This window comes from Bison bison, unplaced genomic scaffold (genome assembly GCF_000754665.1).
Source record: "Bison bison bison isolate TAMUID 2011002044 unplaced genomic scaffold, Bison_UMD1.0 scf7180017864057, whole genome shotgun sequence".
NCBI lineage: Eukaryota > Metazoa > Chordata > Mammalia > Artiodactyla > Bovidae > Bison > Bison bison.
Window position 1 is genome coordinate 4,147,910 of NW_011494629.1, and position 18,041 is coordinate 4,165,950.

General features: G+C 43.0%; 1 protein-coding gene across 1 annotated transcript in view; it reads right to left on the reverse strand.

The window, feature by feature from the left end:
- Window positions 1–600, reverse strand: part of HABP4 (hyaluronan binding protein 4) — a 36,179-nt gene extending 35,579 nt beyond the window's left edge. The window contains 2 exon segments of the mRNA XM_010836012.1: window positions 135–249; window positions 251–600. Coding sequence (XP_010834314.1) covers window positions 135–249; window positions 251–496 — 361 coding nt within the window. The 5' untranslated portion in view covers window positions 497–600.
- Between the last annotated feature and the right edge of the window lie 17,441 nt (window positions 601–18,041).

Consider the following 18,041-nt stretch of genomic DNA (forward strand, 5'->3'; position numbering starts at 1 on the left):
CCAGCGACCCCAGTCTCGCAGTAGCAGGTCCTGGGGCGGCTGAGGAGGAGTGACCTCCATGACCCCATTCTCCTTCCCCTCCCGCCCACCGCGCCCACCCTGGGACACCCAGGTGCCGGGCTGGGCGCGCATACCGGGCGGCTGCGGGCCGCCCCCTGGGCTATCTGGCTGTTGCGAGCTGGGGGCCGGGAGGCTCTTGCGCTCCTTCTGGGACTCCCTCCGGCCGCCGCCCGCGCCGGGTCTGTGGCCCCGAGGCCCCAGCCGGGCTCCTGCCGCCGCGGTTGCCAGCCCCGGCCGCCGCCGCCGCCGCCTCGTCGCGCCTCTTGCGCTGCAGCTGCTGCTGGCGCCGGCGTTCGGCCTCGCGCAGGATGTCGAACGGGTCAGACTCATCGTCTAGCAGCTGGTGGAAGCGGTTGGCCACGACGCAGCCGAAACTCTCCTGCATCGCGGCGCCTGCGGCAGCCGCAGCCACAGGACTTCCCAGAGCGCCCTTCATGCCGCCGCGGCCACTGCGGGCCCGCCGCGGGCAGCCCACGCGAGCGAGTCTCAGCGAAGCCGGCGATGAGGACCCATCCTACCCGCAGCTACTGCCCTCCCAGCCCTGCCCTGCCCAGTCCCGTCCCTCCCAGCGCCCGCCCCCGCACCGCGGCCGCCGCCGCCCGCCTAGCTGCTTCCCACCAGCCAATCAGCGCACGAGGGCACGCCCCCTTTCCTAGCCGGCACGCCTGGAAGCCCAATCAGAGGCCGGCTGCTGTCACGTCAGGCGACCTCTATGCCCCGCCCCACGACTCAGCAGGGAGGGGCTGGACCCAAGGGGCGGAGCTGCTGGGAGGAGCAACGAATCTTGTGGTCCAGGCTGCTGGGCCATGCTGGTGGGTCACGGCCCGCATTTGTGTTTTATCTGAGACTCGGTCCACATTTATCATCGTCCACTCTTCTTTGAAGTGTATATATTGATTCGAAAACTATATAATGTATACTTACTATGTGAAGGTGTTATGTTGTAGGAGATACTAGCTCCCTGTTTCGGAAGATTTTAGTTTTAAGGCAGAAAAGTGCCCTGAAGGAAAAGCACAGACTTCTCTATGACCTACTTAAGAAGCTTGGAGAGGCTTTCCCATGGGAATGACGGTTAAGCTGAGATATGAAGGATAACAAGGGCCAGGAGTAATGGCAAGTGCACAAGTCTGAGGTGGGGTGGAAAGCTCAAGGAACACCAGTTAAATGAATTGCTAAGAGTTGGGGAGTTGGCATCACTGATGCGATGGACATGAGTTTGAGTAGGCTCCGGGAGTGGTGATAGACAGGGAAGCCTGGCATGCTGAAGTCCGTGGGGTCGCAAAGAATCGGACACGACTGAGCGACTGAATTGACTGAAGAGTTGCCGCTGCTGCTGCTAAGTATCTTCAGTCGTGTCCGACTCTGTGCAGCCCACCAGGACAGCAGCCCACCAGGCTCCTCTGCCCCGGGATTCTCCAGGCAAAAACACTGGAGAGGGTTGCCATTTCCTTCTCCAGACTGAAGAGTTGGGGAAGGGCCTTATTTTGGTCTTTATTCCAGGAGCATCGGGAAGCAAACTTTAAGCATGAGTATGTGTTTAAAAAGGCCAGCTTAGCTATAATGTGGAGAACTATGTTGGTGGGAGGTCAAATTGGATGCAGGGAAACCAAGCTGAAGATTCCTGCAGATCTACAGGGAAAATGTGATGATAGTGACTTGGAGTAGGATGCTGTCAGTGGAGGTGAAGAGAGTAGTAGTAGATCCAAGAGCTATTTTGGAGGTTATATGGACTAAATGATGCACCAGACACAGCTGGTAAGGAAAAAGAATATGATGACTCCCGTTTTTCTGGCTCTTACAACTGGAATGGTGGTGCTATTCACAAAGAAAGCATTAGAAGAGACCACTTTGATGAGACTCATAAGTTCAGTCTTGGACATGTTGAGATTTAAGGTTTTTGTTTTTGTTTTGTTTGGTTGGTTGGTTGTTTTATTCAGTTGAGGCCTTGAAGTTCAGAGGAGAACATGAATTGGACTTTCTCCAGGAATTCTTGCTTAGGCACTCATGGAGACACTTTTATACATCGCCTATATTACAACTCTTCCTTTCTCTCTTACACTTTCCCAAAAGTGTGTTTTGTTGGTGCATCAGGTAGCTGTTTGACCCATTGGGGAACTGGGCCCTTTTCCAGCCTCAAACTTGATTAATCTTAAATCACTCTTTGTACTGCCATTCCCCTACCATGGTTGCTGTAGGAATAGGCTTTTGGTGCAAATCTGGCAGAACAGACCTGGGGAAGTATTCTGGAGAATTTCTTAGAGGGAACTTTTTTTTTTTTTTTGGTGGGATCTGCCATCTTTCCACTTCTGTACTTTGGTCCTTGTTATGTAGGAAGACATGATCCCTCAAGTTGCTTATCCTTATTGTGACTATGAAGATGATGAAGATTGCAGAGCAGAAGGATAGAGAAAACCTAGTTCCTTGATGCTGTGGAGCTGCTGACTTATCACAATCAGGAAACTTCCTACCTCAGACTTATGTAAGGCAGTAAATGGGCTTCCCTGGTGGCTCAGATGGTAAAGAATCTACCTGCAATGCAGAAGACCTGGGTTCGATCCCTGGGTTGGAAAGATCCCTGGGAGGTGGGCATGGCAGCCCACTCCTATATTCTTGCCTGGAGAATTCCCATGGACTGAGGAGCCTAGCAGGCTACAGTCCATGGGATCACAAAGAGTCAGACATGACTGAGCGACTAAGCACACACACACACAAGGCAATAAATGGTCTTTATTCTAAGAGCTGCTGCTGCTGCTGCTAAGTCGCTTCAGTCGTGTCCGACTCTGTGCGACCCCAGAGACGGCAGCCCACCAGGCTCCCCTGTCCCTGGGATTCTCCAGGCAAGAACACTGGAGTGGGTTGCCATTTCCTTCTCCAATGTATGACAGTGAAAAGTGAAAGTGAAGTCGCTCAGTCGTGTCCGACTCTTTGGGACCCCATGGACTGCAGCCTACCAGGCTCCTCCATCCATAGGATTTGCCAGGCAAGAGTACTGGAGGCAACCCAAGCTGAAGATTCCTGCAGAGCTACAGGGAAAAGGTGATGATAGTGACTTTGACTAGGATACTTTCAGTGGAGGTGAAGAGAATAGTTTTCACCTTTAAACTAGTCTTAGTTGTACTAGTTTCTTGCATCCAAAAGCATTCCATTATAGCATCTTGCATCTTGCTCAGATGCATCATTACCCGCTTTGACTTCCCTTTAATAGCAAATGAAAAAGGAACCTTTAATCATAACTGCTGCCAGGTCTGTGTTTTACTAACTTATTCAGTTTTCTGTCATTCCTGAGGAGGGCAGGGATGATGTCTGTCTTATTCATTGTAACTTACATTCCCAGTGCTTAGCATTCTAGGTAGCTGAATAGTAGGTTCTCAGTAAATATTTGTTGAGTGAAGATTTTAAGATATCTGTTCTTTTCCTTCTTGGAGTCAACAGAGGCTTATGATCAAAAGCCTATAATTTTTATCCATAAGAATTGAAAGCAGGTGTTCAAACAAAACCTTCTACCTGAATGTTCATATTAGAGCTTCACAATAGACAAAAAGTGGAAACAACCAAATGTGCACCAACTGATTAATAGATAAACTAAATGTGCTGCAATGGTTAACATTTGGTCAAAAAAGGAAATGAAGTACTGATACCTGCTACAACATGAATGAATCATGAAAACACTATGAAAAGTGGAAGAAAACAGACACAAAAGATCCCCTATTATATAATTCCATTTATGAAATGTCCAGAATAGGCAAATCCTTAAGAGACAGAAAACAGATAAGGGGTTGGGGGGAGGAATGAGGAGTGACTGCTTGATGGGTATGAGGTTACCTTTTAGAGTGACAAAAATTTTCTAGGACTAATAGTGACGGTTGCAAAAAATGTGAATGTATTAAATACCACTGAATTGTAAAATGGCTAAAATAATAAGTTTTATGTTTAGTTTGCCAAAAATTTTAAAGCTTATATTTTGGAGTTAAATCATGGTTTGAATCCTAGCAATGCCACTAATTGACTTTGTAACCCTGGATATATTCCTTATTATGGTGCCTCAGTTTTCTCATCTGTAAAAAGGAGGCAATAATGGTACCTACTTCAGAGGTTTATTGAGAGAACTGGGTCCAATAATGCATATGAAGTGTTCATCACCATACTTGGCACAGACTACATCCTCAGTAAAAAGCCATTTGATAGTAACTATGATAACAAAAAGAAAAAACCAAAAATGCATGAAATCATATAATTTAGAAAATAAAGCATACAAAAAAGCAGTGAGGTGTGAAGGCTGGTACTACCAGCCTTCTCATAGCAGTTATTTATTGGTACCAGTGGAAATGCAGTGAAGTTTAACTACACACAAAATGTACACTGTTGTTTTTCAGTAGTTGAGTCATGTCTGACTCTTTGAAAGCCCATGGACTGGAGCAAACCAGGCTTCCCTGTCCTTCACTCTCCCAGAGTTTGCTCAAACTCATGTCCATTGAGTCAATGGTGCTATCCAACCATCTCATCCTCTGCTGTCCCCTTCTCCTGCCTTCAATCCGTCTCACATCAGGGTCTTTTCCAATGAGTCAGCTCTTCGTCTCGGGTGGCCAAAGTATTAGAGCTTCAGCATCAGTCCTTCCAGTGAATATTCAGAGTTCATTTCCTTTAAGATTGACTGGTTTGATCACCTTGCTGTCTAAGGAACTCTCAAGAGTCTTCTCCAGCATCACAGTTTGAAAACTTCAATTCTTTGGTGCTCAGCCTTCTTTAGGGTCCAACTCTCGCATTTGTATCTGACTACTGGAAAAACCATAGCTTTGACTAGATGGACCTTTGTTGGCAAAGTGATGTCTCTGTATTTTAATAAGCTGTCTAAGTTTGTCATATTGGAGAAGGAAATGGCAACACACTCCAGTATTCTTGCCTGGAGACTCCCAGGGACAGAGGAGCCTAGTGGGCTGCCATCTATAGGGTCACACAGAGTTGGACATGACTGAAGTGACTTAGCAGCAGCAGTAGCAGCAGGTTTGTCGTAGCTTTTCTTCCAAGGAGCAAGCATCTTTTAATTTCATGGCTGCAGGCACCATCCTCAGTGACTCTGGAGCCCAAGAAAACACTGTCACTGTTTCCGTTTTTTCCCCCATCTATTTGCCATGAAGTGATGGACTAGAAGCCATGATCTTAGTTTTTTGAACATTGAGTTTTAATCTATCTTTTTCACTCTCCTCTTTCACCTTCATTAAGAGGCTCTTTAGTTCCTCTTCACTTTGTTCCATTAGGGTGGTGTCATCTGCTTATCTGAGGTTACTGATATTTCTCCCAGCAATCTTGATTCCAGCTTGAGCTTCATCCAGCCTGGGCATTTTGCATCATGTATTCTGTATATAAATTAAATAAGAAGGGTGACAGTATACAGCCTTGATGTACTCCTTTCCCAGTTTGGAACCAGTCTGTTGTTCCATGTCTGGTTCTAACTGTAGCTTCTTGACCTACACACAGGTTTCTCAGGAGGCAGGTAAGGTGGTCTGGTATTCCCAATTTTTAAGAATTTTCCACAGTTTGTTGTGATCCACACAGGCAAAAACTATAGCATAGTCAATGAAGCAGATGTCTTTCTGGAATTCTCTTGCTTTTTCTATGATCCAATGGATGTTGGCAATTTGATTTCTGGTTCCCCCTTTGGTTCCTTTTCTAAATCCAGCTTTACATCTGGAAGTTTTCAGTTCACATACTGTTGAAGCCTAGCTTGAAGGATTTTGAGCATTACCTTGCTAGCATGTGAAATGAGCACAATTATGCAGTAGTTTGAACATTCTTTGGCATTACCCTTCTTTGGGATTGGAATGAAGACTGACCTTTTCCAGTCCTGTGGCCACTACTCAGTTTTCCAAATTAGCTGGCATATTGAGTGCAGCAACACTTCAATAGCATCATCTTTTAGGATTTGAAATAGCTCAGCCAGAATTCCATCACCTCCACTAACTTTGTTCATAGTAATGCTTCCTACTGCTGCTACTACTGCTAAGTCGCTTCAGTCATGTCCGACTCTGTGCGACCCCATAGATGGCAGCCCACCAGGCTCCCCCGTCCCTGGGATTCTCTAGGCAAGAACACTGCACCCCACTCCAGTACTCTTGCCTGGAAAATCCCATGGACGGAGGAGCCTGGTGGGCTGCAGTCCATGGGGTCGATGAGGGTCGGACACGACTGAGCGACTTCACTTTCACTTTTCACTTTCATGCATTGGAGAAGGAAATGGCAACCCACTCCAGTGTTCTTGCCTGGAGAATCCCAGGGACAGGGGAGCCTGGTGGGCTGCCGTCTGTGGGGTCGCACAGAGTCGGACATGACTGAATCGACTTAGCAGCAGCAGCAGCATCATATGGCTCAGAGGTCTGCCTGCAATACGGGAGACCTGGGTCCCATCCCTGGATCAGGAAGATCCCCTGGAGAAAGAAATGGCATCCCACTCCAGTATTCTTGCCTGGAGAATCCCATGGAGAGAGGAGCCTGGTAGGCTACTGTCCACAGGGTAGCAAAGAGTCAGACAAAACTGAGAGACTTCACTTTCTTTTCACTTTTCACATGCAGAGAGAAACACTTGGGTGTGGGCCAAGGAGGAGGCACCAGTGAGGCTGTAAAGGGTGTGAGTTTTTGTGAATCATCGAAGAGTTACACTCCACACACACTGTTTTGCCACTGGATTGTTGCTCCCTCTTTGCTTACTTTTCTCCTCTGTAAAAGTAGGATAATTAAATTGATTCTGTATTCCTCATATGGTTTATGGGAGGATAAAACCAAAGAAGTAAATTTTAAAAGGTTGAAAAATTATATTATTTTATAATGGTTTCTACTTGAATAATATATGCAAGAACAAAAATATGTTTCCTGACTCTAAGAGTATCTCATCTGTCTTTTGTGTCAGTTGAGTTGATTGTGGTAATATCGGTGAAATCATAGTTTCTGCCTTAGTTGTTACCAAATATAAGTGGATTCAAATTCAGTTTGCCACAGCAAATGAATAAAGCAAGTACACAGTTTCAAAGTTAGGGGTTGAAAGTGAAAAGTGAAAGTGAAAGTCGCTCAGTCATGTCCAGCTCTTTTTGACCCCACGGACTATACAGACCATGGAATTCTCCAGGCCAGAATACTGGAGTGGGTAGCCTTTCCCTTCTTCAGGGGATCTTCCCAGCCCAGGAGTCAAACCAGGGTCCCCTCCATTGCAGGCTTTTACCAACTGAGCTATTAGGGAAGCCCAAGTTAGGGGTTATAGAATCATAAATCATTAAGAATCAGGATGCTGAGGTTAGCATGTTGAAGTTCGACAGAAAACACCAAAATTCTGTAAAGCAATTATCCTTCAATTAAAAAATAAAAAGAATCAGGATGCTGCAGGAGAATGCCGAGCTAACCAAAATCTATTAATGATGACCAGAAACAGAATACCAACAAATATTTGTATTCTTAGTGTCACTGAGGTTCTTTCCAGTTTTCTTATGTCAATATGTTACTGGCTACCACAGTGCTTTATATCCTCAGGCACTCATGTCAAAAGGCATGTTTTTTATTCTCTGTCCTACTATTAAAACGTTGGTCTTGGTTGTAATTTTAATCAGGTCTGGATAAAATAATTTGGAATTTAGAACTTCTAGGTTCCACATTTATTCAGGATCCTTACAGTTGTGAGCAACAGAAATCCTATAATTAAAACAAAGGAATTTGTTGGCTTAAGAAAAAAGTCCAAGAGTCTATCAGGCATAGCTGTGTCACTGACAAACCATACTAGGACTTGACCTCTCATTCCGCCACTTGCCATCTCTTTGCTATATTTTCTTCTATATTTACCTCCCTTTGATCTGTTTCATTCTGTAGATAGTCCCAATAGTGACATTTAAAAATCCTTATAGTTATAAGCCAAGCTAGAAAGGAAAGGGCCTAGTTCACCAGGTCAAGCTGGAGTTAGCCCCCTCAAATGAAGCTGAGTGAACGAAGTGGATCCCCAAGGAAAATGTTTCCAATACCAGCAGAAAGGAATGGATGGCTGGGCAGGCAACAAACAGAATTCCCCACAAGTGACGATTAGCATGAACATGTTACTGGCACCCCTCTTGTGGTATTGGATTGTTTTACTTTGTATTATAATTCTTATTCTTATTTGTCCTCCCTAAGGTGAGGAATCTTATATAATTCATTTTTCTGTCCTCTCCTTCCCTTCTTTATGGCCTCATCCTCAGTACTTGCAAAAGTGCTTTTCATCCAGGAAATATTTGTTGTGTGAATTTCTTCTTTGCATGTATGTGCTCCTGACAATTTTGCATGTGTTAAAAGTAAAGTAAAAATGCAACAAACTAATTAATGTGTGCAAGTTAATTAATGCATTCACATGATTAAATGGATGTGACAATGTTTCTTTTATCTGTAAGATTCATTATTCCACACATTTGCTAATAATCATAGTTAAATTTTATATACGGCTTCAGTCAGTCAGTCATTTCAGTTGCTCAGTCATGTCCGACTCTTTGCAATCCCATGAACTGCAGCATGCCAGGCCTCCCTGTCCATCACCAACTCCCAGAGTTTACTCAAACTCATGTGTATCAGGTTGGTGATGCCATCCAGCCATTTCATCCTCTGTTGTCCCCTTCTCCTGCCCCCAATCCCTCCCAGCATCAGGGTCTTTTCCAATGAGTCAACTCTTTGCACGAGGTAGCCAAAGTATTGGAGTTTCAGCTTTAGCATCAGTCCTTCCAATGAACATCCAGGACTGATCTCCCTTAGAACAGACTGGATCTCCTTGCAGTCCAAGGGACTCTCAAGAGTCTTCTCCAACACCACAGTTCAAAAGCATCAATTCTTCAGCGCTCAGCTTTCTTCACAGTCCAATTTTCACATCCATACATGACCACAGGAAAAACCATAGCCTTGACTAGACAGACCTTTGTTGGCAAAGTAATGTCTCTGCTTTTCAATATGCTATCTAGGTTGGTCATAACTTTCCTTCCAAGGAGTAAGTGTCATTTAATTTCATGGCTGCAGTCACCATCTGCAATGATTTTGGAGCCCCCCAAAACAAAGTCTGACACTGTTCCCACTGTTTCCCCATCTATTTGCCATGAAGTGATGGGACCAGATGCCATGATCTTAGTTTTCTGAATCTTAAGCTTTAGGCCAACCTTTTCACTCTCCTCTTTCACTTTCATCAAGAGGCTTACTAAATCTTTCTAAATATTTTCTGTTTAATCCTTACAACAACTGGAAGAGGTGAATACTTCTTCCGTCTCCAGGTTACAATGCCGTGTATGTATGGCATGTACATTAATTAATGCATGCATTAATTATTATTATTAATTAATGTGTTAATTAATTCCATGAGATTAATGCTTCAGTAAGTGGTAGTTCTGGGATCAGGAATGTGAGTCTATACTCCTAACCGTAATGCTTTTTGCTAAACACTGAGCTAACAGCTTAGTTGTGAGTAGGACACGGTTTCACTCCTTCAAGAGCTATGCAAGCTGGGAACAGACATTGTGCATTTAAGGCACAGTTCTCAGAAGAGCCCTAAGAGGAAGCTGAGTGGGGGTCTGTAATTTTATCACCAGTAGAATTTTGTGAGGGAGTGCTCACTGAAACACGAGTAGGGAAATGGTATACTTCAGTTCAACTTAGACCCCCTAAAAAACATAATTTTGTGAACTGAAAGCTATACTGTGTCCAAGCTAAGTTTGCATTAACTAAGATGTTGAAATAATGCTGCTCTTCTGCTTAGATTATATTTTAGAAATATATTAAAAAATAAGCTCTCATCTCACTCTCTAAGGATGATCTGTGAACCAGCAGCTGCAAGTCACTGAGGAGCTTTTTAGAAAGGCACAATCTCAGGCCAACCACAGAGCCACTGAATCTGAATCTGCACTTTACAAGGTCCCGAAGAAATGTCTGTACACAGTAGAATCTGGGAAGTGCTGAGCTAAAGTGAAAATACTTTTGTTCCCCAAACACCCCTGACTTCTTCATGCATCGGCGACCTCACATGTGCTGTTTTATCTATCTAATCTGCCCAGGGAGACTATTTATCATTCAAGATTTAGCTTTAAATTCTCCTTTCTTTCAAGGTTATTATTTTCCCTACCAGAAACTGTTGGCCATTCCCTTTTCTGTGATTGCATAACACTTTGTACTGGTATGTCTTATAAGTTTTCTATCAGATGATCTAACAAAAGTAAACACACAGAATGATAATGCAGGATGAGAAGGTGTTATAACTGATCTCCAAAGATGGCTCTCAATGAATGACACTTTCCAGTATCATGTATTGTGCAGTCACCTCCCTCACTGAATCTGGATTGGCTGTGACTATTAAGAAACAGAGTAAAGTAGAAATGATACTGTGCCAATTCTGGGCTTAGCCTTTAAGAAAAGCTTCAATTTTCTTCTTGAACCTAACTTCCATGGTTTGAGGAAGCCCTAGCAGCCATGTGGAAAAGCCACATGAAGAGGAGAAGCCCTAAAATCACGTGGGTATGCTAAGTAGCTTCGGTCATGTCTGATTCTTTGCGACCCTATGAACTATAACCCAACCAGTCCATGGGATTCTCCAGGCAGGAATACTGGAGTGGGTGGCCATTTCCTCCTTCAGGGGATCTTCCTGACCTAAGGATTGAACCCATGTCTCTTACATCTCCTGTATTAGCAGGCGGGTTCTTTACGACTAGCGCCACCTGGGAAGCCCCACAAAACTACATGGGAAAGGAAGAAAACTTAGCCATTTCTGCATGCCAGAAGCTTCCAGATGACTTTAACCCCACCAGCTGCCTAAGATACAGCAAGAACTGCCCAATTGAGTTCAGTCAATCCACAGAATCATAAGATAATAACATGGTTGTTGTTTTAGGTCACTGGGTTTTGAGTTTGGAGATCATCGGATTGGGGGTTCAATAACACAAAGATACTAAATATCCAAGATGTTTCCTTAGCATAGAGAAACTATAAGAGAAAGTGTACTAGAGCAAGCAGTGTGCAGCTCTTAGCACATAGTCATTGTTTGCCGTTACCCCCCACTCCATTACCAGGTAACAGTCACCTCGAAACCACTAACAGTCTCTCAGCCACTGGTCAGCACCACAGTGGGTCCCTTCTCCAAGCAAGCAACTGTTGGTGGACCCTTCACCCAACAGCTGGTAGAGTGGTGGTTGTCAGGCAGAGTGAGGTAAGAGGCGAATCCTGCCCTTCTCCCCTGGGGCCCCCAGCTCACCCAGTCTTGGGCCACGAGGTGAGCTGGGGGCCCCAGCAAACAGTCTGGGGACTGTGTTTTGCTGGGCTCCAGAGCCCTGGCCAAGGCTGCCCACTGGCCAGGCCCAGGCCTTGAGGCAGCAGTGAATCTCCCCCCATCTCTGCCTCTGCAACCTAATAGCAGTGTAAGTCTGCCTGGGTCACAGTCTGAAGAACATAGCTCCCGTGGTTTGAGTGGCCTTAGGAGCCTGAGGGTCAGTTAAGTTGGGCACCCGGCTCCTTCAGTGATGACAGCTGGGCAGAGTCTGGGGACCTGTCCTTGAGGTAGCCGCCAACTGAGATCTGCTTCCTCTTAGCCAGGACCTGGACCTTGGAGGGTGAAAGCTGAGCCTTGAGACCTTGCCTTTTCTTGTCAGAACACAGAATAACATTTGTTTGGTAGAGACTTACAAGAAGATCGTTACCTGACCATGACCTGACTTCTAGAAGAAAGGCTCTGACACCAAGAAGTCTGCAACAACTAACCATGCTCCACCACTCCTTTCCTGGAAAAGGGCTTTGTTGAAAGTTTTCGGGAAGTTTGGGGTTTTTGAGGCATGAGTCACCCGTTTCCTTGCAAGGCCCTGCAATAAACCTTTCTCTGTTCCGAACTCCAACATTTCAGTATTGGTTCACCTCACTGCGCATTGGGCACATGGACTTGCGTTTCAGTAACAAAAGTACATAAGCATCCTGAGCAAGAAGTAACACAAAGGGCAGTTCAGCACTACAAACGTCTGCATAAAAAGGCATCTCTTCTGGTTGTTTCACTGGTCAACTAAATTTCAAGAGCTTCATGATGTGTAGCTTACATAAGCTCTTCAGGTAAAATGCAATATTTTAAAAAACAAGGACTAAAGATAGTGTCTATGTGCTGAAGACATAAAGATAAAAATAGATTAATAAAAAAACTTAGTTTTTTCTTTTTTTTAAATAATTGACATAGTTTAAGCAACAGAAGCACAGTAGGTTCTACTATTTATTAAAATTTTATTTTAAATATTAATATAAGACACTGTTCTCACTGAGTCTCCAATCATGGAGAAAACATTGAGCTCTGGAGGCCCTTTTTGGATCATTTGGGTATGAGAGAATTAGTGCTCTCTTCTACACATTTAAGAATGTCAGAGAACCTCACACCTGTCAGAATGGCTATCATCAAAAAGAGCACAGACAACAAATACTGGTGAAGATGTGGAGAAAAGGGAGCCCTTGTACACTGTTGGTGGGAATGTAAGTTGGTGTAGCTACTGTGGAAAACAGTATGGAAGTTTCTCAAAAAACTGAAAACAGAATTACATGATCCATCAAATTCCACTCCTGGGGATATGTGTGTGTATGTGTGTGTGTGTGTATGTATGTATGTATATATATATATATAAAGAAAACACACTAATTCAAAAAGACACGTATATCCTAATATTCATAACAGCATTGTTTATGATTGACAAGATATGAAAGCAGCCTAAATGTCCATCATCAGAAGAATGAATACGGAAGATATAGTATATACATATACACAATGGAATAATCAGTTCAGTTCAGTTGTTCAGTCATGTCTGACTCTTTGTGACCCCATGGACTGCAGCACGCCTGGCTTCCCTGTCCATCACCAGCTCCTGGAGCTTATTCAAACTCATGTCCATCAAGTCAGTGATGCCATCCAACCATCTCATCTCCTGTTGTCCCCTTCTCCTCCCACCTTCAGTCTTTCCCAACATCAAGGTCTTTTCTTTCCAATGAGTCAGTTCTTCGCATCAGGTGGCCTAAGTATTGGAGTTTCAGCTTCAGCATCACTCCTTCTAATGAATATTCAGGACTGATTTCCTTTAGGATGGACAGGTTGGATCTCCTTGCTGTCCAAGGGACTCTCAAGAGTCTTTTCCACCATCACAATTCAAAAGCATCAGTTCTTTGGTGCTCAGCTTTGTTTATAATCCAACTTTCATATCCATACATTACTAGTGGAAAAACCATCGCTTTGACTATCAGGACATTTGTTGGCAAAGTAATGTCTCTGTTTTTAAATATGCTGATTAGGTTGGTCATGGCTTTTATTCCAAGGAGCAAGTGTCTTTTAATTTCATGGCTGCAGTCACCATCTACAGTGATTTGGAGCCCCAAAATATAAAGTCTGTCACTGTTTCCATTGTTTCCCCATCTATTTGCCATGAAGTGATGGGACCAGATGCCATGATCTTAGTTTTCTGAATGCTGAGTTTTAAGCCAACTTTTTCACTCTCCTCTTTCACTTTCATCAAGACGCTCTTTAGTTCTTCTTCACTTTCGGCCATAAGGATGGTGTCATGTGCATATCTGAGGTTATTGGTATTCTCCCGGCAATCTTGATTCCAGCTTGTGCTTCATCCAGCCCGGCATTTCACATGATGTACTTTGCATATAAGTTAAATAAGTAGGGTGACAATATACAGCCTTGACGTACTCCTTTCCCATTGGAACCAGTCTGTTGTTCAATGTCCAGTTCTAATTAATGGAATAATATTCAGCCATAAAATTTTGCTGTTTGTAACAACATGGATGGGCTTGGAGGGTATATTCTGCTAAGTGAAATGTTAGAGAAATATAACTACTGTATGGTATCACTTACATGTGGAATCTAAAAAATAAACTAGGAAATGTAACAATAAGGCAATAGACTCATAGAGAACAAACTAGTGGTTACTAGTGGAGAGAGTAAAGAGGTGAGGGGCAAGATATGGGTAGGGGATCAAGAGATACAATTGTGTATAAAATAAATAAACTACAAGGATGTACTGTACAACACAGAGAATATAGCCAGTATTTTATAGCAGCTATAAATAAAATAGAACCTCTAAAAACTGGCTTAAAACTCAACATTCAGAAAACTAAGATCATGGCATCCGGACCCATCACTTTATGGCAAATAGATGGGAAAACAATGGGAACAGTGACAGACTTTATATTTTGGGGCTCCAAAATCACTGCAGGTGGTGACTACAGCCATGAAATTAAAAGACACTTGCTCCTTGGAAGAAAAATTATGAACCTAAACAGCATACTAAAAAGCTGTCCATCTAGACAAAGCTATGGTTTTTCCAGTAGTCATGTATGGATGTGAAAGTTGGACTATAAACAAAGCTCAGCACCAAAGAATTGATGCTTTTGAACTGTGGTGTTGGAGAAGACTTTTGAGAGTCCCTTGGACAGCAAGGAGATACAACCAGTCCATCCTAAAGGAAATCAGTCCTGAATATTCATTGGAAGGACCGATGCTGAAGCTGAAACCCCAATACTCTGGCCACCTGATGCAAAGAACTGACTCATTGGAAAAGACCTTGATGCTGGGAAAGATTGAAGGTGGGAGGAGAAGGGGACAACAGAGGTTGAGATGGTCAGATGGCATCACCAACTTGATGGACATGAGTTTGAGTAAGCTCCAAGAGTTGGTGATGGACAGGGAAACCTGGCATGCTGCAGTCCATGGGGTCACAAAAGTCAGACATGACTGACCGACTGAACTGAACTGATGTTGCACACCTGTAAGTTATGAAATAGTGTATCTTAACTATATCTCAATTAAAATTTTAAAAAGAAAATAATGGCAGAATTCTCTCTTGCTTTAGGGTCTTGCTGTTTGGAGCTGTTTCTTTAATAAGACTCATTCTCTAAATTCTTTTCCATCCCTGCTCAGATGTCTTCTTATCAGAGATACCTTCCCTGGACAGTCCATTTTAAACCCCATTTCCCAATTTATCTTCCTCCACAGCATTTTTCGTGATGTATATTCATTTATTTGTTGTCTGTCTCCCTCCACTAGAATGTGAGCTCTGAGAACAGAGACATTGCTTTGTCCACTGCTGTATCCTCATTGCTGAGAACAGGGATTGGCACATAAGTGGCACTCAGTAAATATTTGTTGAATGAATGGTGGTAGAATATCTAAAAATGTACTTTCAGCTAAACAAAAATGCTAAGCAATACAATGTACTTTATTGCTTTGCTTAGCATCAGAGATGGTTTTGGCCATTGTAGGAAGTCTTTTTTAAATGGCTGGGTTTCCTAAGTCATTATATAATTACCCTCTTAAGTCTGAGTGAGCACTTAAAAGCACAGTTTCTAAATTGTTTTGCTTATATAACATTGCTGTTATTGACATTATCAATTTAGCAAGCATTGTGATGGGGCATACTATTAAAACACAGCCTAGGAGAAGTCAGCTTGTGATGAGCACTGCAGCATAAAGAAGAGTAGACTTGGTGCCAGTACTCCCCTTGCCCCGTGTCAGCTAAGTGACCTTAGCAAAGCCACATAATCTTTGGGATTTTTTCTCCGACTGTAAAATGAAGATAAACTGCCAAGTCTACCTAACAGAGATATTGTGAGAGTCAAATAATAAAATCTGTATAAGCACTTTGAATGCCTGAAAAGCATCACGAGAATGGAAGGTATTATCATTATGTCAAAGTAGTGATCAGTCATCAATTTTGGGGCACCTGATATAACCAAAGGACTCTGCCTCTACTATGGGAGAAATCTGTATCTATGCTCATGGAGAGGCTTTCTGTTGAGATGGAGATATGGGGGGCAGTATGTACATTGAAAATGTGCTCTAACTAATAAGGCAGTCATTTCCAAAATGTGCCTTAGATACAAATATAATTTTTAAAAGAATTGGATGACTCAAATGGACCTTGGCACATTTATTTTTATCAAGGAGGGTGACTGAGCCATACATAGGTCTCATATAGTAGACACTTACCAGTTAGATACCACCCCTCTGTGTGCATGCATATGTCTATATCCCTTTTGGGCTTCATTCTTTTGTTCATATTGCTTTTTAAAAAATTATATAAGGAATTTTTTTTCCTTATATAAAAATTATATAAGGAATGGGGGGCTTCCCTGGTAGCTCAGAGGGCAAAGCATCTGCCTGCAATGCCAGAGACCTGGGTTCGATCCCTAGGTGGGGAAGATCCCCTGGAGAAGGAAATGGCAACCCACTCCAGTACTCTTGCCTGGAAAACCCCATGGACAGAGAAGCTTGGTAGGCTACAGTCCATGGGTTCGCAAAGAGTTGACACAACTGAGAGACTTCACTTTCACTTTCACATAAAGAACACATGAACATTTCCACTGAAAAAGAAAAGGAATATAAAAACATACCAAGAATAACAAGAAAGTCTCCTTTCATTCCTTCACCCATCAGATATCTCTTGTCACACTTTAATATCAACAAGGGAGAATAACCAGAGACAAGAAACCTTTAAAAACCATATAGGGCTACTTTGCAGTGTTATTGTTGGTCACCTAGCCATGTCTGACTCTTTGTGACCCCATGAACTTATAGCTCACCAGGCTCCTCTGTCCATGGAATTCTCTAGGCAAGAATACTGGAATGGGTTGCTATTCCCTTCTCCAGGGGATCTTCCCTTCCCAGTGATTGAACCTGGGTCTTCTGCACTGCAGGCAGATACTTTACTGTCTGAGCTACCAGGGAAGCCCACTTTGCAGACTTCCATGCAAATATATTTGAGCACCTATAGCAAATGGATAATTTCCTAGGGAAACTCAGATTAGCAAAATTGAACCCATTAGAATTACAAAGCTTAAAGAAAACAGTTTCCATAGAAGAAACAAACAAAAAAAAATTATCAAATAACTACCCTAAGAAAAAGCACAAGGCCTGAATAATTTCCTAGGGGAATACAACCAAACCATCATATCAAAAGCATTAAAAAAGAAGGAAATCTTACTTGTTTTTTCCATGAAGCAAGTATAACACTGCTATCTAAACTAAATAGGGTACAAAGAAAGACTATTGGCCAACATCTTTCATGAATATTGACACAAAATTCTAATCAAAATATTAGAAAAAATAATTAGCAAAAATAATTCAATGCCATGTTAAGAAAATAATGCAGAATTACCAAGTGGGTTATGTTCCAGAAATGAAAATTTGGCTTAATATTTAGAAATCAATTAGTGTCATACATAATATTAATAAAGCCAAGAAAAAGAATCAAAGAAGCAGAGCAAGTCTTTGAATAAATCAATACCTATTCATTATAAAAACACACAGGAATTAAAGAATTCTTTCTTAACATGAGTATATATCCATATATGTGAAAGTCAAAGTCGCTGAGTTGTGTTTGACTCTGTGACCCCATGCTCCTCTGTCCATGGAATTCTCTAGGCCAGAATATTGGAGTGGGTAGCCTTTCCCTTCTCCAGGGGATCTTCCCAACCCAGCGACTGAACCCAGGTTTCCTGCATTGCACATGGTTTATTTACCAGCTGAGACACAAGAAAAGGATATAATACATACCTTACTCTTAAAACTAGTTTCCTATTTAATCAGCAAACATTGCAGGCAATTAATTCTTCTAAGACTGGAAATAAGACAACTATGTGGATTATCCATTACTATTCAACATTGTACTACAGGTAGTCAGTTCAGTTCAGTTCAGTCCAGTCGCTTAGTCGTGTTCGACTCTTTGCGACCCCATGAATCGCAGCACGCCAGGCCTCCCTGTCCATCACCAACTCCCGGAGTTTACCCAAACTCATGTCCATCAAGTCGGTGTTGCCATCCAGCCATCTCATCCTTTGTCATCCCCTTCTCCTCCTGCCCCCAATCCCTCCCAGCATCAGAGTCCTTTCCAATGAGTCAACCCTTCGCATGAGGTGGCCAAAGTATTGGAGCTTCAGCATCAGTCCTTCCAGTGAATACCCAGGACTGATCTCCTTTAGGATGG